At 43.6% G+C, this 26,453-nt stretch overlaps 1 protein-coding gene across 1 annotated transcript in view; it reads left to right on the top strand.

Annotated features, from left to right (window-relative positions):
* Positions 1–26,453, top strand: part of AGBL4 (AGBL carboxypeptidase 4) — a 1,220,133-nt gene that overhangs the window by 1,116,550 nt on the left and 77,130 nt on the right. Inside the window, exon 9 of the mRNA XM_057744086.1 lies at positions 764–875. Coding sequence (XP_057600069.1) covers positions 764–875 — 112 coding nt within the window. The remainder of the gene's footprint in view (positions 1–763; positions 876–26,453) is intronic.

The following is a 26,453-nucleotide window of genomic DNA, read 5'->3' as shown; positions in this document are numbered from 1 at the left end:
GGCCAGAACCTGGCACAGAGGAAGCAGGAGTGACGGTGCTAGGAGCTGAGGTCAGAGAGGATAACAGGGGTGGACTACATGGGCTCTTGTAGCTGATGATAAGGACTTTGGCTTCTACTCTGCATCTAACAGAGAACCATTTGAGCAGGGAAGGGGGCACAATCGGACTTATGTTTTAATAGGATCACCCTGGGTGTTGTGAAAAGGGTGATAGGTGGGATAGGACAGTGCAAGGGTGGAAACAAGACCAGGTAAGAGATTATTATAGTACTCCAGACCTTGGCCCAAGCTCAAGGTGATAGCAGTGGAGGTGATAAGAAAGTGCTGGGTTCTGAGTATATTTTGAAGGTAGATGCAATGGATTGGCTGTGGGGGTGAGACAGGGGAACAGTGGGGATGCTGGTGGTTTCGGCCTGAACCTGCCTTCTGGCCCTGCATAGGAGATGCACGTGCGTCTGTGGTCTCAGGGCACGGACGTTGAAGTGAGACTGTGCCACAGAAATATGTTTGAACCTCTCTGTGACTCAAGTGTTTTCTTCTGTAAAGTGGGAATTATAATAGTAGTGACTTCATAGTGTTGGTGAAAGTGACTGAATTAATACATGTAAAATGCTCAGCGCGGTCTCTGGCAAAAAAAAAAAAAAAGAAATGAAAGGTGCTAGGTAAGTGACATAACGACTGCTAATGCTCCTAAGTGTATTTTGAGAAGTGAGGAGCTTGACTTGTCCTATCTGTACTGACTCTGACCTTGGGTACTGCCTAGGTGCTCTCTGATGGGGTTTGACCTGAACCGTCACTGGCTGGATCCCTCTCCATGGGCCCACCCCACCCTGCATGGGGTGAAACAGCTCATCATCCAGATGTACAACGACCCAGTGAGTAACTGAAGCCCCTCAGCAGCTGCTGGTCTTACGGCTTGATCTGGGAAAGGGCAGTGTGGTGCTGGGAGAGCCCACTAGGAGCTGCAAATTAGGAATTCAGGGTCAAAACCAGGCGGGACTAGGCCTGCTGGTCTCTCCTCTGAATTGGACAAGCGCCTTCCCTACCGCTCACAAATACTGGTTTCAATTGTAGAGATCTCATGGGATGAAGGAAATATACCAGAGCACATTTGTCAGGGCTCTTAGGTTACAAGTCAAAGAAATACAACTTGAACTATATAGTTTACACAGAACAGAGAATTTTTTAGAAGAGTCCCAGGGCCTCATATAGTTGAAGACTGTAGCCTGGCCTCCTGCATCTGTAGGGAACTTGTACCAAGTGTCACATCCAGCGGTTCCCCTACTTGAAAGTGACTCATTCTCTTATTCTAGTTCCAGTTATAAGAGGTACTGGAGGACACGGCCACCTCTGGGCAGGACAACTCTGGTCCAAGAGGCAAGGATATGTAAGGTCAGGACAGTCTCACTGGAATCATGTAGTTGAACTTGGGGTGTGTGGGGTAGTGATGAACCTGTTCTCAGAGAAGAGGACCTGCTATTCCAGGAAGAAGGGGAACAGGAGATGTTTGCTCATAGGAGCAAGACTTTGTGTTTGTGAGAAATAGGAGAAGACATTGAGTTTCATAGCTTAAAGAAAGGAGGTCGACCAGAATTATTCTCTCTGAAGAGTTTATCAGAGAGGGTAGACAGACATCTTTCAGGTGGAGGCCAAATCAAGAGGTAAGGCTGATAGAGAAATAGAACTTCATAACCATTAGAGCTGTCTGAGGATGGAGTGGGTGTGTGAGCTATGAACTTGGCCATACTAAAAGTGTTCAACTTGAAGCTAAATGACACTGTCAAAAATAGTGCACGGAGGAGACTCAGTTGTTTGGAAGACATTATAGTGAGATTACATCTGAGTGAGTCCCTTCAAACGTTGATGATGGTGATTTATGACCCCTTGACTGCCATCAGGTGACAGACAGTAATTGCTAAGACAGCAAAGGTCCCAGAGTTGGGGTATTTCAGTGATGCACCCGTGTACCTTATTCTACTCACTCTCTTTAGAGATGCCAATAAGAATATCCTAAATTAAAGAGCAATTGTATTGACCAGGCAGAAGTGTGTACATAAAAACAAGTGCGTATATTAGAGTAAGGATTAATGAAAAAGTAAGTCCTTAGGTGTAAAGTAGCTATCTCAACTCAACTGCCATCTTGATCCTCCTCTGCAAACTTTGCTTTCCCAGGTCTTTTTATAACCCACTTGCTGTCAGGGCTTACATAGCCATAGCTTTAGTATATCTGCTTCCTTCTCCAACTCACCCCTCCTTGTCTACAAAAGAAGGTGTTAGCTGTGCTCACCAAACCCCATTATTACCTTGAACTCTTAATCTATCCTGACCAGCTTTCCTGGCAGAGAGAAGCTGCTTCTGAATTTCTCAAGAGGTGTCTGTTGTGAACTGGGTTCTGGCCCCCAAACCTCGGTATTAACTGCAATTTCCCTGATTGAATCATGACACCTCCTTCTTCTGCCACCTGCTTCTTAAAGAGAACAGCACCTACATTTTTTCTGATCTGGCTGATAATAGATATTCAATAACTGTTTGTTGAGTTGCATTGGATTGAACATGGCAAATCCTATTATCCCCAATGTAATATGGTTTATAGATACCAAACAGCTATTCACAGAGGCGATGATGAGGTGTGATCAAAGAAAAGACACAAGGCAGGAGGAGTGACAGAGTAGGGGCCTCGGATCAGAGTGGTGTTTTAGGTGAATCCCTGAGGAAAGAACTAGGGGAGGAACAAAAGGGAGGGTGTCAGGTTTGCTAAACAGAAGAGGCATCAGCCTGACATTGCCACCATCAATCTGAAGTCATTGATTTGCTCCCAGGCAACTGGGCACTTGATCCCGTTACAGAAAATAGATCAGGCAAGGCTGATCTTCGGAGGTAGTAGGTTATTCTTTGGGCCATGAGTAGGCTGATCATCAGCTGGTCAGACCTTAATAAACATACTTGGATGCTGAGCGAGTTGTGGGGGCTTCATTCTTCCTGAAAGTCCACTCCTTTACACCACAAGCAAGGATGTGGAGTGCTAACATTGGAGCCAAGCTGACCTGGACCAGGACCCCGGCTCCCTCAGTCTCTTCCTCTCTTCCCTGCCACACTGCCCAGAATCTTACTCCATCCTTTCCTTCCTCCTTCCACAAATATTTATCAAGTAGTTTCTAAATACCTGGGATTGTAGTTGTAATAGTGAACAAAACCCTAACCCTTGCAATCTAGTGGGGAAGTAGACATTAAACAAGTAAATACTGATAAATATAGATTCACAAATTGTGTCAGGGGTTACCAAAAAAAGTACAAAGTATGATCTGTAGGTAGGATGGCTAAAAGTTTTGGCTTGCCTGGGGCAGTTCTGTTTTATACCTGTTGTCCTGGAGTATTTATTAATAGTGACCCCTTCTGCTCTCAAGAGAGTCCCTGTTTGGATGACAGATTACTCAAGCAGAACAAAATGATGCCATTTGCAGCAACATGGATGGACGTAGAGATTGTCATGCTGAGTGAAGTCAGACACAGAAAGAAAAGTACCATATGATATCACATATATGTGGAATCTAAAAAAAAAGGGGGGTACAAATGAACTTATTTACAAAACAGAAGTAGAGTCACAAATGTAGGAAACAAGCTTATGGTTACCAGGGTACAACAGGGGGGAGGGATAAATTGGGAGATTGGGATTGACATATACATACTACTATATATAAAATAGATAACTAATAAGAATCTACTGTATAGCATACGGAACCCTACTCAATACTCTGTAATGACCTATATGGGAAAAGAAGCTAAAAAAAAAAGTGGATATGTGTATATGTACAACTGATTCACTTTGCTCTACACCTGAAACTAACACAACATTGTAAATCAACTGCACTGCAATAAAAATTAAAAAAAAAAAAAAGATGAAAAAAAAAAAAAAAAAAGCTATGTGAAAGCACCTAAAACACAGAACCCAGTGTGTAGCAGATCCTCAACAAACATTATTTGGATCCCATCTAAATTCACGTTTGACTTCAAGAGTCAATGTTTCCAGATCAAGATGGCGGAGTAGGAGGACGTGCACTCACTCCCTCTTGCAAAAGCACTGGAATTACAACTAACTGCTGAACAATCATCAACAGGAAGACACTGGAATTCACCAAAAAAGACACCCCACATCCAGAGACAAAGGAGAAGCTGCAATAAGATGGTAAGAGGGGCACAATCACATTAAAATAAAATCCCATAAATGATGGGTGGGTGACTCACAAGCTGGAGAACAGTTATACCACAGAAGTCCACCCACTAAAGTGAGGGTTCTGAGCCCCACATCAGGCTTCCCAACCTGGGGGTCCAGCAATGGGAGGAGGAATCCCCAGAGAGTCAGACTTTGAAATCCAGTGGTATTTGATTGCAGGACTGCAACAGAACTGGGGGAAACAGAGACTCCACTCTTGGAGGGCACACAAAAAATAGTGTGCTCACCAGGACCCAGGGGGAAGAAGCAGTGACCCCGTAGGAGACTGAACCAGACCTACCTGCTGGTGGTGGAGGGTTGCCTGCAGAGGTGGGGGGCAGCTGTGGCTCACTGAGGAGACAGGGACACTGGCAGCAGGGGTTCTGGGAAGTGCTCATTGGCATGAGCCCTTCCAGAGTCCTCCATTAGCCCGACCAAAGAGTCTGTAAGCTCCAGTGCTGGGTCGCCTCAGGCCAACCAACCAACAAGGTGGAAAAACAGCCCCACCCATTGGCAGACAAGCAGATTAAAGTCTTACTGAGCTACACCCACCAAATCTGATTAAAGTTTTACTGAGCTCTGCCCACCCAGCCCAACCAACCATCAGTCCCTCCCATCAGGAAGCACCCACAAGCCTCCTAGATAGCTTCCTCCACAAGAGGGCAGACAGCAGGATCAAGCAGTATCAGCAGTATTTTGTCTTGTGGAACTGAAAACCACAGCCACAGAAAGATAGAGAAAATGAAAAAGCAGAGGACTTTGTAACAGATGAAGGGACAAGATAAAACCCCAGAAAAACAACTAAATGAAGAGGAGATAGGCACCCTTCCAGAAAGAGAATTCAGAATAATAATGGTGAAGATGATCCAGGACTTTGAAAAAAGACTGGATGCAAAGATTGAAAAGTTGCAAGAAAAGTTTACCAAAGACCTAGAAGAATTAAAGAACAAACAAACAGAGATATGCAACACAATAACTGAAATGAAAAATACACTAGAAGGAACCAATAGCAGATTCACTGAGGCAGAAGGGCGAATATGTGAGCTGGAAGACAGAATGGTGATAATCACTGATGCGGAAAAGAATAAAGAAAAAAGAATGAAAAGAATTGAAGACAGCCTAAGAGACCTCTGGGACAATGTTAAACACACCAGCATTCACATTATAGGGGTCCCAGAAGGAGACAAGAGAGAGAAAGGACCTGAGAAAATATTAGAAGAGATTATAGTTGAAAATTTCCCTAACACGGGAAAGGAAATAGCTACCCAAGTCCAGGAAGCGCAGAAAGTCCCAGGCAGGATAAGCCCAAGGAGAAACACATCAAGACATATAGTAGTCAAATTGATATAAATAAGACAGAGAAATGTTATTAAAAGCAACAAGGGAAAAACAACAAATAACATACAAGGGAACTCCCATAAGTGTAACAGCTGATTTCTCAGCAGAAACTCTGCAGGCCAGAAGGGAGTGGCACGATATATTTAAAGTGATGAAAGGGAAGAATCTACAACCAAGAATACTCTACCCAGCAAGGATCTCATTCAAATTCGACAGAGAAATCAAAAGCTTTACAGACAAGCAAGAGCTAAGAGAATTCAGCACCACCAAACCAGCCCTATAGCAAATGCTAAAGGAACTTCTCTAAGCTGGAAACATAAGGAAAGGACCTACAAAATAAAAATTCATAAAATGGTAATAGGAACATACATATCGATAATTACCTTGAATGTAAGTGGACTTAATGCACCAACCAAAAGACACAGATTGGCTGAATGGATACAAAAAGAAGACCCATATATATGCTGTCTACAAGAGACCCACTTCAGACCTAGGGACACATACAGACTGAAAGTGAGGGGATGGAAAAAGATATTCCATGCAAATGGAAATCAAAAGAAAGCTGGAGTAGTGATACTCATATCAGATAAAATAGACTTTAAAATAACAAATGTTACAAGAGACAAGAAAGGACACTACATAAAGATCAAGGGATCAATCCAAGAAGAGATAACAATTATAAATATATATGCACCCAATATAGGAGCACCTCAATACATAAAGCAAATGCTAACAACTATGAAAGAGGAAATCGACAGTAACACAATCATAGTGGGGGACTTTAACACCCTACTTATATCAATGGACAAATCATCCACACAGAAAATTAATAAGGAAACACAAGCTTTAAATGACACAATAAATCAGCTTGATTTAATAGATATCTATAGGACATTACATCCAAAAACAGCAGATTACAAGTTCTTCTCAAGTGCACATGGAACATTCTCCAGGATAGATCACATTTTGGGTCATAAATCAAGCCTTGGTAAGTTCAAGAAAATTGAAATCATATCAAGCATCTTTTCTGACCACAACGCTATGAGATTAGATATCAATTACAGGAAAAAAACTAAAAAACACAAACACATGGATGCTAAGCAATATGCCACTAAATAACCAACAGATCACTGAAGAAATCAAAGAGGAAATCAAAAAATACCTAGAGAAAAATGACAATGAAAACACAATGACACAAAACCTATGGGATGCCGCAAAGGCAGTTCTAAGAGGGAAGTTTATAGCAATCCAATCCTACCTCAAGAAACAAGAAAAATCCCAAATAAACAATCTAACCTTACACCTAAAGAAACTAGAGAAAGAAGAGCAAACAAAACCCAAAGTTAATAGATGCAGAGAAATCATAAAGATCAGAGCCGAAATAAATGAAATAGAAACAAAGAAAACAATAGCAAAAATCAATAAAACTAAAAGCTGGTTCTTTGAGAAGATAAATAAAATTGATAAACCTCTAGCAAGACTCATCAAGAAAAAGAGGGAGAGGACTCAAATCAATAAAATTAGAAATGAAACAGCAGAAGTTACAATGGACACCACAGAAATAAAAAGCACCATAAGATTTATTGCAGCACTATTTACAATAGCCAGGACATGGAAGCAACTGAAATGCCCATCAACAAATGAATGGATACAGAAGATGTGGCATATATATACAATGGAATATTACTCAGCTATAAAAAGGGATAAGATGGAGCTATATGTAATGAGGTGGATAGAACTACAATCTGTCATACATAGTGAAGTAAGTCAGAAAGAGAAGGACAAATATTGTATGCTAACTCACATATACGGAATCTAAAAATGGTACTGATGAACTCAGTGACAAGAACAGGGAAGCAGATACAGAGAATGGACTGGAGAACTCGAGGTATGGGAGGGGGCGGGGGGTGAAGGGGAAACTGAGACGAAGCGAGAGAGTAGCACAGACATATATATACTACCAACTGTAAAATAGTCAGTGGGAAGTTGTTGTGTAACAAAGGGAGTCCAACTCGAGGATGGAAGATGCCTTAGAGGACTGGGGCGGGGAGGGTGGGGCGGACTCGAGGTGGGGGGAGTCAAGGAAGGGAGGGAATACGGGGATATGTGTATAAAAACAGATGATTGAACCTGGTGTACCCCCCCCAAAAAAAAAAAAAGTACCATAAGAGACTGCTACAAGCAACTATATGCCAGTAAAATGGACAACCTGGATGAAATGGACAGATTCTTAGAAAGGTATAATCTTCCAAGACTGAATCAGGAAGACATAGAAAATATAAACAGACCAATCACAAGTAATGAAATTGAAACTGTGATTAAAAATCTCCCAACAAACAAAAGTCCAGGACCAGATGGATTCACAGGTGAATTTTATCAAACATGTAGAGAAGAGCTAACACCCATCTTTCTCAAGCTCTTCCAAAACATTTCAGAGGAAGGAACACTCCCAAACTCATTCTATGAGGCCACCATCACCCTGTTACCAAAACCAGAAAAAGATACTACAAAAAAAGAAAATTATAGACCAATGTCACTGATGAATTTAGATGCAAAAATCCTCAACAAAATACTAGCCAACAGAATCCAACAACACATTAAAACTTGATCATCCACCATGATCAAGTGGGGTTTATCCGTGGAATGCAAGGATTCTTCAATATACGCAAATCAATCAATGTGATACACCATATTAACAAATTGAAGGATAAAAACCACATGATCATCTCAATAGATGCAGAAAAAGCTTTTGACAAAATTCAACACCCATTTATGATAAAAACTCTGCAGAAGGTGGGCATAGAGGGAACCTACCTCAACATAATAAAGGCCATATACAACAAACCCACAGCAAACATCCTTCTCAATGGTGAGAAACTGAAAGCATTCCCTCTAAGATCAGGAACAAGACAAGGATGTCCACTCTTGCCACTACTATTCAACATAGTCTTGGAAGTCCTTGCCACAGCAATCAGAGAAGAACAAGAAATAAAAGGAATCCAAATTGGAAAAGAAGTCAAACTGTCACTGTTCACAGATGACATGATACTATACATAGAAAATCCTAAAGATGCCACCAGAAAACTACTTGAGCTAATCAATGAATTTGGTAAAGTTGCAGGATACAAAATTAACACACAGAACTCTCTTGCATTTCTATACACCAACAATGAAAGATCAGAAAGAGAAATTAAGGAAACAATCCCATTCACCATTGCAACAAAAAGAATAAAATACCTAGGAATAAACCTAACTAAGGAGGTAAAAGACCTGTACTCAGAAAACTATAAGACACTAATGAAAGAAATCAAAAATGACACAAACAGATGGAGGGACATACCATGTTCTTGTATTGGAAGAATCAACATTATGAAAATGACTATACTACCCAAAGCAATTTAAGATTCAATGCAATTGCTATCAAATTACCAATGACATTCCACAGAACTAGAACAAGAAAATTTACGATTTTTATGGAAACACAAAAGACCCTGAATAGCCAAAGCAATTTTGAGAAGGAAAGATGGAGTTGGTGGAATCAGGCTTCCTGACTTCAGGCTATACTACAAGGCTACAGTGATCAAGACAGTATGGTACTGGCACAAAAACAGAAATATAGATCAATAGAACAGGCTATAAAGCCCAGAGATAAACTATGGTCAACTAATCTATGACAAAGGAGGCAAGGATATACAATGGAGAAAAGGCAGCCTCTTTAATAAGTGGTGCTGGGAGAACTGGACAGCTACATGTAAAAGAATGAAATTAAAACACTTCCTAACACCATACACAAAAAGAAACTCCAAATGGATAAAAGACCTAAATGTAAGGCCAGACACTATAAAACTCCTAGAGGAAAACATAGGAAGAACACTCTTTGACGTAAATAACAGCAAGATCTTTTTTGACCCGCCCCATAGAATAATGGAAATAAAAACAAAAATAAATAAGTGGGACCTAATGAAACTTCAAAGCTTCTGCACAGCAAAGGAAACTATAAGCAAGATGAAAAGACAACCCTCAAAATGGGAGAAAATATTTGCAAATGAATCAATAAAGGATTAATCTCCAAAATATATAAACAGTCCATCCAGCTCAATATCAAAAAAATAAACAACCCAATCAAAAAATGGGCAGAAGACCTAAATAGGCATTTCTCCAAAGAAGATACACAGATGCCCAAGAGGCGCATGAAAAGCTGCTCAACATCACTAATTATTAGAGAAATGCAAATCAAAACGACAATGAGGTATCACCTCACACTGGTTAGAACGCACATCATCAGAAAATTTACAAACAGCAAATGCTGGAGAGGGTGTGGAGAAAAGGGAACACTCTTGCACTGTTGGTGGGCATGTAAATTGATACAGCCACTATGGAGAACAGTATGGAGGTTCCTTACAAAACTAAAAATAGACCTACCATATGACCCAGCAATCCCACTGCTCGCCATATACCCAGAGAACACCATAATTCAAAAAGACACATGCACTCCAATGTTCATTGCATCACTATTTACAATAGCCAGGACATGGAAGCAACCTAAATGTCCATCAACAGATGAATGGATAAAAAAGATGTGGTACATATATACAATGGAATATTACTCAGCTGTGAAAAGCAATGAAACTGGGCCATTTGTAGAGACATGGATGGACCTAGAGACTGTCATACAGAGTGAAGTGAGTCAGAAAGAGAGAAACAAATGTCGTATATTAACACATATATGTGGAATATAGAAAAATGATACAAATCAACCAGCTTGTAAGGCAGAAATAGAGACACAGATGTAGAGAATTAACATATGGGCACTAAGTAGGGAAAGTGGGGAGGGTTGGGGGGAATGAATTGGGAGATTGGGATACCAAATTGTACACTCTAAATATATGAAGTTTATTGTATGTTAACTGTATCTCAGTAAAAGTTCTTTAGAAAAGAAAAAAAGAGTCAGTGTGTCCAGCTGCAGACACGGTGGTGCCCCAGGCATCTGCCCTAATAGCTTTAAATGCATTTCTACCCTGGACCTTCACTGTCACAGACAGCATCAGAATCACTCAACCCCAGAGCTATCTGAACTGCCAGGACAGCTTCTGACCTTGTTTCTAAATACTCACAGCCTCACTCCTTCCACTCCAGTGGCCTTCTGCTCACAGGATCAAGAAGCAGAGAATCAGGAAGACCCTTGCTGATGCGTAGGGTATACATCTGTGAGCATCATCGTTCCTCAAAGAACTGGTGAGAGAGGAACCTCATGCTGGGTGCTGTGAATAGTCAGAGCTGGTGTCTACCTTAAGGAGTTCACAGTCTGGTGGAGACAGGCATTTATAGACAGTTATTCTAGGTGCATTTGTGGAGGGAGGCACAGGGGTTGAAGAGCCACAGAAGGAGCCCAAGCCAGGAGGTCACACCTGAGCTGATGCGTGAGGGATGCTCAGGGCAGGGAGGGCTTTCCAGGCAGAGGAGACATCTGAGCATCTGCCTAGAGAGGGAGGCACCCTCGGGAGGCTGCAAGTCATTCAGTGTGGCTGGTACTGAGGGCAGACAGAGGGGTAGATAGAGGGGTTATGATATAGGGCTTTTTTATTTTTATTTTTTAAATTTATTTGTTTATATATTTTATTTGTTTATTGACTGTTCTGGGTCTTCATTGCTGCACATGGGCTTTCTCTAGTTACAGTGAGTGGGGGCCAGTCTTCATTGTGGTACGTGGGCTTCTCATTGCCGTGGCTTCTCTTGTTGCAGAGCACGGGCTCTAGGCACACGGGCTTCAGTAGTTGTGGCACACAGGATCAATAGTTGTGGCTCACAGGCTCTAGAGCGCAGGCTCAATAGCTGTGGTGCACGGACTTAGTTGCTCCAGGGTATGTGGGATCTTCCCGGAGCAGGCCTTGAACCCGTGTCCCCTGCCTTGGCAGGAGGATTCTTAACCACTGCACCACCTAGGAAGTCCAGGGCTTCTTTTTACAATGAATTTGGACTTCATTCTCATGGGAATGGGGAGCCACTAAAGGATTTTAAGCAGGGCAGTAACAGGATCAGATCTGCACTTCAGAAAGATCCCTCTGGCACCTGGGAAGAGATGGATTTGCACGAGATGGATTTGGAGGGTGCAAGGCTAGAGGCTAGAGACCGTCAGAGCCTGCTGCTGAGGGGCAGAGGGGAGGAGTCTGGGGATCTTACAGAGGGAGATGAGAGACAGCGACTGTGGCTGATAGGAGAGGAAGGAGTCCTGAGTGATGCCCATGGTTTGGCTTGGACACTGGAGGGGAGGGGTTGCCCCTCCTGAGATGGGAACCCAGCAGAACCAGGAAGCATGGAAACAAGCTTTAGATGTGCTGGCTTTGAGGCAGAGCAGGAGTGAGTCTCCTGGAATGAGCCCTTCTGTGTCCTCACCACAAAGGCCTGCTGTGCTTGTGTTAATGATGGCGCTGATTTCAAAGCTGCTTTCCTAGCCCTGTGCTCACTACACCCTCCACCCCTCTCTGGGACTTGGGTATTAAACCACGATCTTGACAAAGGAGCCTTAACCCAGAGCACTGCACTGGCTCTGAGATACAAAGCGTTTACTGTCCCACTCCCAGGACAGTGCCCCATGGCCAGTGTGGCCCTTGTTTACCAGCTGTGATTGATTGTCCCCCAGGGCAGGGTCTGGCTGGTTCAGTCCCCAGTGCCCAGCAGGGACCTGGCTCTGAGCAGGCCCTCCATGTAAATGCCAAGCAAATGGTGAAGCAAACCCAGAGCCTCTGTGACTTGGTTTTTCTAAGAGTCTCCTGATAAAAAGGAGCAACTGGACCACAGACCCCTCCCCAGTCTCATGTCCTCCTCAGAATGTCCTGGATTCTGCTGCCACCATTGCTGTGCCCTCCTTAAGGCTCAGGTCTTTGCACACAAAGCCTCTACTTGGTTTCCCTACAACCTGCTGAGATTGTCCTAAACTCTCAGGTTCTGTCCCTGGGAGTTTAGGACAATCTCAGCAGGTTACCATGTGCAAGACCCTTGGGTAACCTCAGAGTTACAGAGATTAATGGGGCAGGATGTCAGGCCAGGAAGAGCTCACAATCTGATGGGAAGGCCCAACATTCATGAACAATTTTAATCCAAACTAGTGGGGACAATGAGCAGAGAAGATGTAGTGCTTTGGAAACATGGGGACGGGGCTGGGGGAGATTAATTGCGTGTGTGTGTGTGTGTGTGTGTGTGTGTGTGTGTGTGTGCGCGCGCGCGGCGCAGGGGGGGAGGCAGATAAAAGGAAGCTTTTTCAAGGAATTTGGAGTTTTAGGAATGGGAAATACTTTATCAGGTGACTGTGGTTTAGGGATGAGGGAGGTGACAGGGAAAGGGGAGAGGGCGTTCCAGGGCAAGCTGAGCCACAGGATGGAGGTGGGAGAGCTCAGCTTCTGGGGTGGGTGTGCAGGATATACAACAAGGGCAGCTGTGAGGAAGCTCACGGGCAAGTCTGCCCACCGGGCTAAGGAATTTGCCTTCTTCCTGCACCCCAATGCTCTCTTCTCATTAAAATCAAAGTCTTAGGCCCTTTTTTAACCTGATTTTTAATTGAACTAAATATAATAACTGTAAAAAAATTAAGGCAGTGGTACAAAATGCTGTGTGTCAGAAATATTCCAGCAGACAAGCTCTCTCGGTCTTGACAATCAGAATCATCAGTGAAGAGCCATCAAAGACGCTTGAGGGAGGGAGAGAGCGTGATGAATGGTACTTCCCGTCCATTCAGTCCCCCATCTAGAAACCCTAGAGACATCCTAAAGCCTAAATCCACCTGAGGCTCTCTTTCCTGCTTAAAACCTCCCAGTGGCTCCCCGTTACTCTTGGGAGAAAGGCCAACACGCCTGACAGGCTATTCAAGGACGTGCCCTGAGCTCATCCAGGGCCAAGCAGAGAACATGGCGCCAGAGCTTTAGAAAGTGACTAAGGCTGCAGCGTGGAGAGTAAGCGGAAGAAGAGCACCGTCAGGCACTCAAGGCAACGGTCCAGGTGAAAGACGACGAGACCCCAATTTGAGCATGGCCAGGAGCGCTGCCAAGAAGGACGCCCAGGAAGTGACATGGGAGGTGAACGGGCCCCCTCTTGCGCTTTCCTCAGCCCCCTGAGTCCCTCAGAGCCCCAGGGCTGCTTTGTTGAGAGCTTTCTGTGCTCTGGGGTGATTCCCCCCCTTTTCCTAGAGGAGAAAGGCCTGTGTTGCTATAACAACTTGGCTGCAGCTCTTTTAGACAGATCCGTTTCCTTAAATCATTTAGGGAAAATTAGCTGCCATAACAACACAGAGCAGTTTTTCAAACAGAGTAACACGGGGCTGGGGGTTTTTCCTTACTTGCTTCCTGTCGTCGTCAAGATAAGCTGCTCTCTTTCTGTCAAATAAATAAATAAATTATAACACACTTACGTGCAAACAGAGCAGTCAGCGACATGGTCGGATCACACATGCAGAACCAGCACTCGTTCACACGACACAAAACACACACACACGACGTAGAAATATGCATAAAATGCACACATTCACATACATAAATCAGAAAATATTTTTTATGAAAACACATAAACATGGTAAATAAGAGATAGACACACAAAAATACGGTTACACACAGTCACACAAAGGATATGTGCACAAACACACAGCCAGCACCGTTTCACATTCAGTTAAAAACCCAGGAAATGGCCCGTGAGGTCTGTTCTTAGGGGGAACAGAGGTTTCACTGGTCACCAGACCAGAAGGCCGTGAGATGGGGAGTCTCACTGGAAACTGCAGGACACCAACGTGTTTGTACCTGAGAGTCTGTGGGTAGAACCCTGCTGGTGAAAGGGTAAACCCACCTGGGGAAGGACAGGGGGACAGGGGAGAAGGTTGGGCAGTCCCATCCCACATACACACGTAAGGGGAAACCAGCAAAGCCGGGGCACAGCCCTGGCATTTCGGGTGGGATAATTCTTTACCCCTGTGGCAGGATGTTTATCACCTCCTGGGACAAGGCAGTGCCCCCCTCCCCCAAACCGGGTGAAAACCACGTCCCTGGGGCATTTGCAGACTGTCTCACGGAGGCCTCGGGAACTCTGGAATCTGCACTGTGGGTTCTCAGATTTTTGTTTCATCCTCACATCTGTGACTGTATTATCCCAGAGGTCCCCGGCAGGGAGAAGCTAAAACTCTGCGGGCTGATCTTTGCAGCAGCAAGGGGGCCCTGCAGGGAACGTAGCTCTCCCATCAGAGTGGCTGAACCGCTGATCTGCTTGGTGCTCTTAGGCAAGTCCCTTCCCCTCTCTGGGCCTTCATTTCCCCCCATCTATACACTGCAGGGGTTGAAGCAGGATCTTCAAAGACCCTTCTGACTCCAACAGTCCGTGTCGTCTTGGAGTTGTTTCTTGGTTATGTGCGCTCTGCCGCTGGGTAGGATCTCATTACAAGGCACAAAAGTCCTGGCTGCTGCAGGGAAGCACAGGCTGGAGTGAATGCCAGTGAAGGTGCCCAGCACACAGCAGAAGCTCCATCAGTGTCAGTTTCCTAAGCCTCCGTGTGCCCTTCTCCTAAAGGGAAGAACAGTCCCTGACTCGCCTACCTCACAGGTTGGAGAGAGACATGCCATTACATGAATGTGAAGTGTTTTGTAAAGGCGAGGAAGGAGTATCACCGTGGGGCAGTGTGGAGAGGAATGCCCTGTGGAAATGTCCAGGCTGCCCCCAGCTGCTGGAGGTTCCCTGAGGAGTAGATTCAGTTCGCTCAGAGCACCACCATAGGTCGCCACGTGTGGGTCTACCCAAGTGTTTTTCCACTCCTTACAGCATGGCCCTGGAAATCAGGAAATAGCTGCCAGGGGAAAGGTTCAGTGTGGGAATAAAGGCTGGGAGCAAATGTGGTATTGTACAGGGGGCTCTGAGAACACAGGGTGCTTCAGTTCATGAAATTTTTACAGCTTTTCCTACTACCGTTTGAAATGGTTTATAAAACTTTAAGGAATTTTAAGAGAAATCATTATTTTTCTAAAGGGCAACTTCTCTCACCTATGATAAAAGGCATGGTTTTTCTACCTCTCTAGATTATAGCTTTGACTCTGGCAGTGAGCAGGGTGGAGAGATGCAGCTCTCACATCAGAGCAATATTCCTGTCAAGCTGGTTGTTTACTTCAAATTTTCTAGCATCTTTTCATCCTGAAAGACTCTAGATGCCTCTCACCAACTGACTAGGTACATATTGTTTCAACTGCATGGGGACCAGCAAAGCTTCTAGAAGATTCCCTCTGAGTCAGGTCAGTTAAACTCTCTGTGTGTTGTTTTCCCTATCTGTAAATTGGGACTAACAATGCCCATCTCATGAGATTTCTCACAGGATAAGATGATAGGTATGTAAATAACCTTCAGCAGGAGGTGTATGAGAAATGGTGCCATTGATATTTTATGCATTGGGTCATTACAGCACTTACCTCACTGTCCCCCCATCCCCACCACCCCTGCTCCCATAGCCCACCACAGACTGTGATCCCACCAAGGTCCTGGACTTCCCTGTGGTCAGTTCTGAGTCCCTAACACCCAGTGCAGGACACAGGCCCGCCATGAATGTGTGTCAGGGGCGGAAGAGGAGAGATAGGCAGGTAAGAAGAAATCTACTCATGAGGACCTGGAATGAGCATCTGCACAGGGTTCTGAAGAAGGGGTGGGAATTTGATGAGTAGAGACAAGGAAAAGTGTTCAAGTCAAGAGACACATTAAGTCACTCTCCAAATCCCCCTTCTTCTTCAGAGCCCACTTCTAGCCCCACCTCTCAGATTTCCCTGAATGCTTTGGCTCACGAATCGTTTTGTGTCTTTGTTCTTCTGTTGATAAACTTTGCTTCTGTCACTTAGCGGTTTATCCCATCAACATTTATAGACTGTATTCCATGGGCTTGGCGCCGTAGAAGCGTCTCTTCTGACTGTAGGTTCTATTTTCTCAGCTAAATTGCAAACCCTTCCCATGCAAAGGATCTGCCTTCACCTCCCTGCTGCCCTGGGCAGGGCTGGCTACTCGCTGGTAGCTCAATGAGAACCTCTTAAGCATTGAATGAAATGCAGTTCTCCAGAAGGGCAGTTGTTTGGATTTCTATAGGCAGCCCACAGAGATGGGCACCCATCCCCCCACCCCACCCCCACTCCCACACCTCGTTAAAGCACACATCGTGCTGTGCTTTAGTGATAGTTTTCCTGCCTCCTTTAGGCTGAGCTTCTCAGGGATAGAAGTTCCACCTTTTCCAGCACACATCTCTGTCACCTGGCAGGGGCCCATGCTTGGTAGGTCCTCAAGAATGTTTTTGGGAAATCTCAGCAGGTCTTTCATCTGACCAATTGCTCCCTATCAAGATAGCACAGAAACATCCCAGAGAAATCTACCTCCGCAACTTTCTCATGTGCTGCATTGCCATGAACTCATCTTCATTCCTTCATTTTTTGCCCCTGCTGATCCCTTGTGGTAAAATTCTCCCACATACAGAATCTTTTCAAGCTTACAAGTTTGGAAATTCCAGAATGTTAGAAGCCAGCCTCGTAGGACCTCTATCACAAATCCGCAAATTCTAAAATTCTTCTCCTCACCCCCTCTGCTGACCATATCTGTTCCACTTACCCTGGTTTCTCGGTTAGACCAAGTGTACTTCCCCATTTTTCCTATCTCATGAGCACCCAATTATTGAGGCCACAGTGAATTAAAAAGGGGTCTCTACCCTGAATAGCCAAAGCAATCTTGAGAAGGAAAGACAGAGTTGGTGGAATTAGGCTTCCTGACTTCAAACTATACTACAAGACCACAGTGATCAAGACAGTATGGTACTGGCACAAAAATAGAAAGGTAGATCAATGGAACAGAATAGAGAACCCAGAGGTAAACCCAAGCACATATGGGCACCTTATCTTTGACAAGGCAGGCAAGAATATACAATGGAAAAAAGACAGCCTCTTCAATAAGTGGTGCTGGGAAAACTGGACAGCAACATGTAAAAGAATGAAATTAGAACACTTCCTAACACCATACACAAAAATAAACTCAAAATGGATTTTAAAGACAGAAATGGAAGGCCAGACACTATAAAACTGCTAGAGGAAAACATAGGCAGAACACTCTATGACATACGTCAAAGCAAGATCCTTTTTGACTCACCTCCTAAAATCATGGGAATAAAATCAAGAATAAACAAATGGGACCTCATGAAACTTAAAAGCTTTTGCACAGCGAAAGAAACCATAAACAAGACAAGAAGACAACCCTCAGAATGGGAGAAAATACTTGCCAGCAAAGTAACTGACTAAGGATTAATCTCCAAAACATAGAAGCAGCTCATGCAGCTTAATACCAAAAAAGCAAATAACCCAATCCACAAATGGGTGGAAGACCCAAATAGACATTTCTCCAACGAAGACGTGCAGATGGCTAACAAACACATGAAAAGATGCTCAACATCACTCATCATTAGAGAAATGCAAGTCAAAGCCACAATGAGGTATCACCTCACACTTGTCAGAATGACCATCATCAAAACATCTAGAAACAATAAATGCTGGAGAGGGTGTGGAGAAAAGGGAACTCTCCTGCACTGTTGGTGGGAATGTAAGTTGGTACAGCCACTATGGAAAACAGTTTGGAGGTTCCTTAAAAAACTGAAAATGGAACTACCATATGAGCCAGTAATCCCACTCCTGGGCATATACCCAGAGAAAACCATAATCCAAAAAGAAACATGTACCGTAATGTTTATTGCCGCACTATTTACAATAGCCAGGACATGGAAGCAACCTAAATGCCTATCAACAGATGAATGGATAAAGAAGATGTGGCCTATATATACAATGGAATATTACTGAGCCATAAAAAGGAATGAAATGGAGCTATATGTAATGAGGTGGATAGACCCAGAGACTGTCATACAGAGTGAAGTAAGCCAGAAAGAGAAGAAGAAATACCATATGCTAACTCATATATATGGAATCTAAAAAAGATGATTCTGATGAACCCAGTGACAGGGCAAGAATAAGGATGCAGATGCAGAGTATGGACTGGAGGACATGGGGTTGGGGGCAAGGTGGTGAAGGGGAAGCTGTGATAAAGTGAGAGAGTAGCATAGGCATATACACACTACCAACTGTAAAATAGATAGCTAGTAGGAAGTTGCTGTATAACAAAGGGAGATCAACTTCATGATGGATGATGTCTTAGAGGGCTGGGGCAGGGAGGGTGGGAGAGAGCCCCGGGAGGGAGGGCATATGGGGATTATATGTATAAATACAACTGATTCACTTTGGTGTACCTCAAAATAAATAAATAAATAAATAAATAAATAAATAAATAAAATTCAAATAGGAAAACAATAAAAAAAAAGGGGGGGGGCGGTCTCTGTGGGCAGCCTGACACTCTGGGAATAACCTCTTTACACTTACCCAACTGCTCCAGCTTAACTCCAGGCCATGTCTTCCAGGAATTTTTCCAATTCACCCACCCCACCCATTTCAACCTCCCCGCACCCCACCCGCAGCAGACTCCTCCCCTTTTTCCTTCCAGGCCCCTGGTCCAAGAGCAGGTTGAGATCTGCACACAGCCTGCCACCACATTAGGAACTCAGCTGAGCTGACCTATGACAGAGTACAGGTTACGTTTTAGGGTGTTTTATGTTCAATGTATGTGGAACTTTTCCGGGAGTTATTTTTGGTTGTTACTGTTGGGAGGCTCCCAAGCCAAGGAAGAATTCATGCTGGTACATCAAATAGCATATTGCATTTCAGAAATTGGCCTTAGCCATGGGAAATCAAGTAAGCCAGATGCCTAATTAGTCCATTATTTACCGTGCTGAAGAGAGCTGAATTCTGATGAAAGGGACCAGACTAATCACTGCTTCCAGCAAGAATCAAACTGTTTAACCTTTCATCAAGAAACAGCCCCATCCTCCTGAAGTACTAATGCCCACCTCCCAAGCCTCAAACTGGTCCCAGGTGTCTGGCTATGAGAAGTCTTATCAGCCTGGACACAGCCTGACATTCTTACCAATGAGCCTTGATTCTCTCCCGCTCAGCAAGCCATTTCAGGCTCCTACTTCTTGCTTTTGCTACAAAGCTATTAAAGTGTATATATAAAAGAGTAACTTCCCTATAGCCTTCAAAAAGGAAAAATCATTCCTTTATCCATTCAACGCACATTTTCTGAGCCCAAGCCCTGTCTACTGGAATACAAACGCAAATAAGAAACAGTCCCTCACCTCAAGGAACTGATGATTCAGAATAGAGCAGTGGATTTCAAACTGTTTTTAGAAAACTTGCAAGAGGTCTGAGGACCCCCTCGCATGGGGCTCCTCTCCATTTTAACCAGAACCATATAATTTTGTGGCTTAGAGCTCAGGCTCAGGCCTGGATTTAAATCTTACCTCAACATTCAGTGGCTTTGCCACTTTGGGCAGGTCTCTTAACCTTTGTAAGCTTCAGTTTCCTCATTTGTAAGGAGTTGTGCAGATTAACTGAAGTGATTCAAGTGTCTTGCTTCAGGTACTGTGTAGGCACATTTATTCTCAAAAGATTTTAACTATTATTAGTATAAAAAATGTGTTTGAATAAAGGATTCCAAGGCCATAGAAAGTCTGCAAACCCCTGGTCTAGTGTTCCAGACTCAGTAAACCAATGATTGCACAACAGGGTGGTAAGTATTATGATAGACAAGGGATCTGGGTACCATGTGGGAAAAGCAGGTCATCCCAATTTGACTTGGGGTCAGGCAAGACTTGCTGGAGAACATGACCTCTGAGATGAGTCTTGAAGGAAGAATAGGAGTTGTTTAGACAAAACCAGCGGAAGCATTACAAGCAGAGGGAACAGTGTGTGTGAAGACACATGTACTAGAGTGGTGAATATACTCAGGGAATTCCAAGGAGTTTGGTCTAAGGGGATGGAGGGAGCACGGGGGAAGGGGCTGGAAATAAGATTGGATGGTAAGCAGAGGCCAGTCATAAAGAGCCCTGTTGGCTACACCAGGGCACTTGGACTTGATACTAAAAGCCATGGGAGCTTTCCTTCAGGGAGCAGAGAAGACATGACATTTAAAAGAGAAAAAAAATGTTACTATGACTTTCTGGGGTTTAAAATATATTGTTGTGTTTGTAGCTTTGAGCCAGCAGTTGCAGTACTAGAAACCTAGGCTAAAATAATCTGAAGTGTGAATAAGGATTTATGGGAAAAAAAGTCCGCAGAATCATTATTTATAAATAGTGAAAAATCAAGAAAAATCTAAATGCCTAACAGTGGGAAACTGATTAAGTAAATACATTCATGTAATGGGTGTTATAATATTGTGAAAATGTTTATACTATAATTTTAAGTGAAAAAAGCAGAAGACAAAGTTGTGTATGTATTATATGTTAAGACATATGTAACAACCAGGTTCCGAACATACACAAAAAGGATGGATATAAAGTAGATGTTAACCGTGGTATTTCTGGGTACTAGGGTTGTTTTCTTCTCCCACTTTTTTTTACATTTCCCAACAGTTTTCCATAAATATATGTTAACTTTAAAACTGGGAAAAAATTATGTAAGGGGGAGGGGACCTGGCTACCCGTATATGAGGAGGGACTTTATTTTATAAAATAGAACCAAACTCATCAGAGTCAACTGCTCGGTTCTGGGCCAGTCCCTAGGGTAAGAGCCTCATGAAGCCAGCTCAGCCCACATTATAGAAAGAAACTGGAAGCAATCGATATCATTTAGGCATCCATGCCTCTAATTAGCCATCCTTCTATCTATCTTTCCATCCAGCCATCCAGCCATTGTACCTCTACTCTGTTTAAAATGCCTATCCCAGAGGTACCTATATCCAGGCTCCTAACATCCTAGGAAGTCTGTCAAGTCTAACATCCTCTGCGCCCTCTTTGTAAGCATAACAAAGACCTCTCACCCTCCCTTCCCCAAAGCAAACCTCAGATTGTGCCCTTTCTTCCTACTTTAGCCCTTTCTTGGTCTGCTAAGTCTTTGGCCTTCAGATCCTGCTCTGTCAGCCAGAAGGTCCAGAGGCAGACCTTTACTCTCCTGGGGAGGAAGAGCAAGAGCTCTGCAGTCAAAAATTGCCTCCAATTTGGGAGATTCCGATTGCCATATGTACGTTACTAATAAGAAAAAAAATATCAAATTGTACATTTTAAATATATGCAGTGTATTGTATGTCAATTATATCTCAATAAAAGTTCTTAAAAAAATTAAAAAATAAAGGCAAAAAAAAAAAAATTGCCTCCAGCTTCCAATTCTGCCTCCACCTGCCATCTCACCTCTCTGATCCTCTATGGCTTGATCTGTGAAATGGGGAAGTAGCATCTCCTCATAGAGGTATTGAGGATTAAAGAAGACCCTGCATAGAAAGCACTTAGCACTTAGTGTAGTATTTCCTATGGCTGGTACATTGTACATTGTAAGTAAGCACTCAATAAATGTTAGCATTTATTCTTACTATAAGCTCAAATCTAGTAATATACAATAACTGATAGAACATTATCACTGTTTAAACTGTAGCATTAAAAAGTAGCTATAGCTCTCGGTATTGCAAGAGCATTGCAAGTAGGTCTTCAAAGATAGACTGGGAGCAGGTCTAGCCTTTATCTCAGCTTCTCTGACCATTCCTCAACCTCCATCTGTGACTCAGGCTTTCTTCAGCTAAGCTGATAACCCTTAATTGGGTGACAGTCAACTCAGTTCCAGGCATGGAGCCTTTCTCTCTTCCAGCTTCCTGTATTTGTCTGTTCTGATCCATTCTGGGTGGATTTTACAGTTTAACCTCTGGTGGGTAAGTGGATTTCCATCATTCCTAGGGTTTGGTTATATGTGCATGTGTGTGTTGGGGAAATTTGCTGTAATCCCTAAGGGCTGAGGCCTGCAAGGATGGTTCTGAAATGAATACCAGTGAACGTGATCCTCTGGACCCCTCAAGGTGATTCCAGGCCCCAAGTGTGGCATGGGCTGTGCTAGCAGAGGCTTTGGAGGAGAGCTAGCTGGAAGGCAGAGTTTGTACTCTGATTGGCAGCTAAGGCCACGACAGAAATGGTCCCTCGTTGGCTATACCTAGAGGGCATGTCAAGGCCAAAGCTTTTCTTTAAACTCTTGGCACCACCAGTGCACACTCAGCATTTGAGAGTTGACTTACTCTGGCTCCCAGTTACAAGAGGACAATTTCTTTCTTGTTAGAGTTTAGCTTTAGGCTGTGACCTTGAAAACTCCTCCAATTGCTAAGACATGTTCTTTGATAGACATTTCTGTTATGTGACTGGACCTTCTTGCACAGATGGGGCAAATGAAAGCAGCTCTTCAGAATCCTAGGCAGGTGGTGGGAGTGAGGAAGGAGGAAGATGCTGATATTTATTGAGCATCTATTAAGTGCTAGGCATTGTCTCATCGAATCCATCTAACAGCCTTATGAACTGGGCGTCATTATCCCCATTTCTCAGCAGAGGAAACTACAGCTCAGCGTGAAGGACACCCCCACCCCACCCCCACCCTGCTGTAATCTCTCCCAGTGCTCACATTTATCACTCCACAGCACGCCAATTGCTTTATGTGCTTGTTTTTCTCTACTCAACTGTGAACTCCTTGAGGGATAAAACTATGTCTCTGTCACCTCTGCATTCTCTTGCCTAGAGCATAGTTCCTAACACATCAGTAAAATGTCAGTTAAAAAAAGGAGCAAATGAAGAGCATTAGAACCCGCAAGGTCACACAGCTGGTGGGAGCAGAGCTGGAAGTGAAGTCAGAGCTGCCTGATCCCAAGGCCCACCTGCAGGTGCAGGTAAGGTGAGCAGCCTCCCCAGGGGCCAAGCAGCCAGCAGGACCTCAACATTTCTCAGGAGTTTCCTCTTTTATCTCTAAAAGACATGTAAATAGCTTACCTAGAAAAGAGGGATTCTGTTGATTTGGCTTTTTCTTGAATATGATGACACCTTTGAATAGCAAATGTTCAGAATTACCCCATAGTCTTTAGGTTCAATTGACATTATAAATGGATATACTGGCTTTATTCCATTACTTTGGGTACCCTGACCCTCTCCCCACCACTGTAAGGAACACTTGGTTTGAGAAGTCCGGAATGAAATCCTGGACTGAACACACCAGCAAGTTGGGAGCTAGACTCTCAAGTAGGGTCGGCTGACACCAATGCACTCAAGAGGTTTGCATCTCAGGATGCCTCCTCTTTATTCTGAGACCGAGGATGTGCACATCCCTAACTTATCCTGACTTGGACACTTTTGACATTGAATTAGTAACTTAATTCTGGCCTTCTGGGCTCTCAGAGCTCACTTTGTAGAGCCAGAGGACTTCAGAGCTGGAAAAACTGAAGAGGTGCCCCAAACTAACTTTTCCTAGAAAAAGAACATAGAGCACATAAGCCCAGGGCAGGGAGCTGGCCTGCCCAAGGCCACGTGGTGGGGTGGTACTGTAGAGCTGGGACTCACACTCAGGCCCCCACCACCTCCATAGGATGGGAGCAATCACTTACAACCTGGGGATGAATCACTAGCACATGGGTTTTCTCATAGTTATATTTACTAATTGGTCACAGACATATGTAGTTTACAGAGCAGGTTCACATATAAGCATCCATTTAACCCTCACTGCAATGTTGTGAGATAGGGATTATAGTTTTGTTTTGCTTTACAGATGGGGAAACGAAGCCCTTAAAGTTATTAAGAAACTTTCCCAAGAACAGAGTCAAGGTTCAATCTTTGTTCTTCTGACTGCAGGTGTCCCCCAGTCCAGCCCAGGGCTGACCACACAGATGGATGAGTCAAAAGAAGGGAGGACCAGGAAGAGCAGGAGAGAATGAAATTTCTTTCCCTCTTTTCCCCCATAACAAAGCACCCTGATTCAGTGTCCCCTCCTGGACCACTAAGCCTTTTCCAAATGCTTCTGAGGGAATTAAGCGTGGGGCAGAATAATGTGTGGGAGAAGCAGTGGGAACTCAGGGTCCAAGCCATGGTCAAGGCCAACTCAAGGCTAAAAGAGCAGAAGTGGCAGACTCCAGGCTAGAAAAAGTCAAATCCTGAGGAATAAGGGGCCAGCCAGTGCGTTGGGTGTGTAGAGAAGAGAAAGGGTAGAGAGTATCCGTGGGCATTCAGTGGGAGAGATGCCAGTAAAGACAAGAGACGTCACATTAGCAAAGGTGCGTAGGAAGAGGGCAGAAGGAAAGAGGTAGGTCTGACTGGTGTACAATGTGCCTTTGGGGAAGGAATGGATTTAAATTTAAAAAGTGATCATATTCTAAAGGGTCTCAGAATTCAGGCTGAGATATTTGAGTTTTATCATTTGGGCCAGAGGAACCTATTGGAGGTCTGTGGGCAGGGAAAGGGCAGAATGACAAGCATTAGCTCTGATTATGCAATCAGCACCAGGGTTTAGACCTCAAAATGGTGACCCCTTTAATCTGACAGTCTGCTTTGGTATAATTTGTTAAAAATGACAAAATGTCTCATTTTCCTGCAGTTCATTTTGACCTTTCTTAATATTAGAAAGTTAATTTCAGAAGGGAAATAAATGTATTAGTGTTGTCATAGTCATAAAAAGATGAATTCTGTGCTGTCAAGCAATTTCTTCGAATGAATCCATCATGCTGTGAAATGGTTGCCTTCCAACACCCAGCATCTTCCCAGCTCCCTCCTTTTCTCCCTCCCTGCTTCCTCCCTCCTTCTTTCTTTCCTCCCTTCTCTCTTCCATCCCTCACTCCTTTCATCTGCCAACACATCTAATGTGATGTGCTCTGGGAAGACAGAGATAAAGGCACAGTCCCCACTCTAAGGTAAGACACACTGGTGGGGAAGACAGAAAAGGAAGCCAGCCATTGTAAATGTGTCTAAACGCCACAGGAAGAAAGAGCCCAAGCTGAGGGAGCTGAGGGAAGGAGCTGTCCATTCTGCAGAGGGAACTCCTGTTAAATTAGGAACCCTGCCCTGTAGTGGGACTTGAGCTGACTCTGTGATTAGGAGAAAAGACAGTAGGTAGGATTCTGTAGGGTTGGAATGGGTTGGGTTCTGGTCCCATCTCTAAAATATAGTCGTTATTAGATGTTGAGCACACATACAGTATTTCCTTTAACCTTTACAGCTTTAGCAAAAGGGTTTTATTGTTCCCATTTTTTTCAGAAGAGGAAATTGAGGCTCAGAGGGATGAAGTGATTTGGCCCACCTGGGTTGTAAATCTTGCACACAGAGTTGACTCCAAAATCAAGGTGGTTTGCAATGTACTGTGCTCATCTCCAGCTAGCTATAGAGAATTATTATTATTATTTTTTAGTTTTATTGAAGTATAGTTGATTTGCAATGTTGTGTTAATTTCTGCTATACAGCAAAGTGATTTAGTTATACATACATATATATGTATATATGTATATATATATTCTTCTTCATATTCTTTTCCATTATGGTTTATTATAGGATATGGAATATAGTTCCCTGTGCTATACAGTAGGACCTTGTTTATCCATCCTATACATAATAGTTTGTGTCTGCTAATTCCATCCTCCCAATCCTTTCCTCCTCCGCCCCCTCCCCCCACCCTTGGCAACCACAGGTCTGTTCTCTATGTCTGTCAGTCTGTTATGTAGATATGTTCATTTGTGTTGTATTTTAGATTCCACATATAAGTGATATATAGTATTTGTCTTTCTCTGTCTGACTTCACTTAGTATGATAATCTCTAGGTCCGTCTATGTTGCCGCAGGTGGCATTATTTCATTCTTTTTATGGCTGAGTAATAGTCCATTTCCATTGTGTATATACACCACATCTCCTTTATTCATTCATCTGTTGATGGACATGTAGGTTGTTTCCATGTCTTGGCTATTGTAAATAGTGCTGCGATGAACATAGGGGTGCATGTATCTTTTCCAATTATGGTTTTGTTTGGATATATGCCCAGGA

Source organism: Hippopotamus amphibius, chromosome 1, assembly GCF_030028045.1.
Source record: "Hippopotamus amphibius kiboko isolate mHipAmp2 chromosome 1, mHipAmp2.hap2, whole genome shotgun sequence".
Lineage (NCBI taxonomy): Eukaryota > Metazoa > Chordata > Mammalia > Artiodactyla > Hippopotamidae > Hippopotamus > Hippopotamus amphibius.
This window is presented reverse-complemented; position numbering and strand designations above follow the sequence as displayed.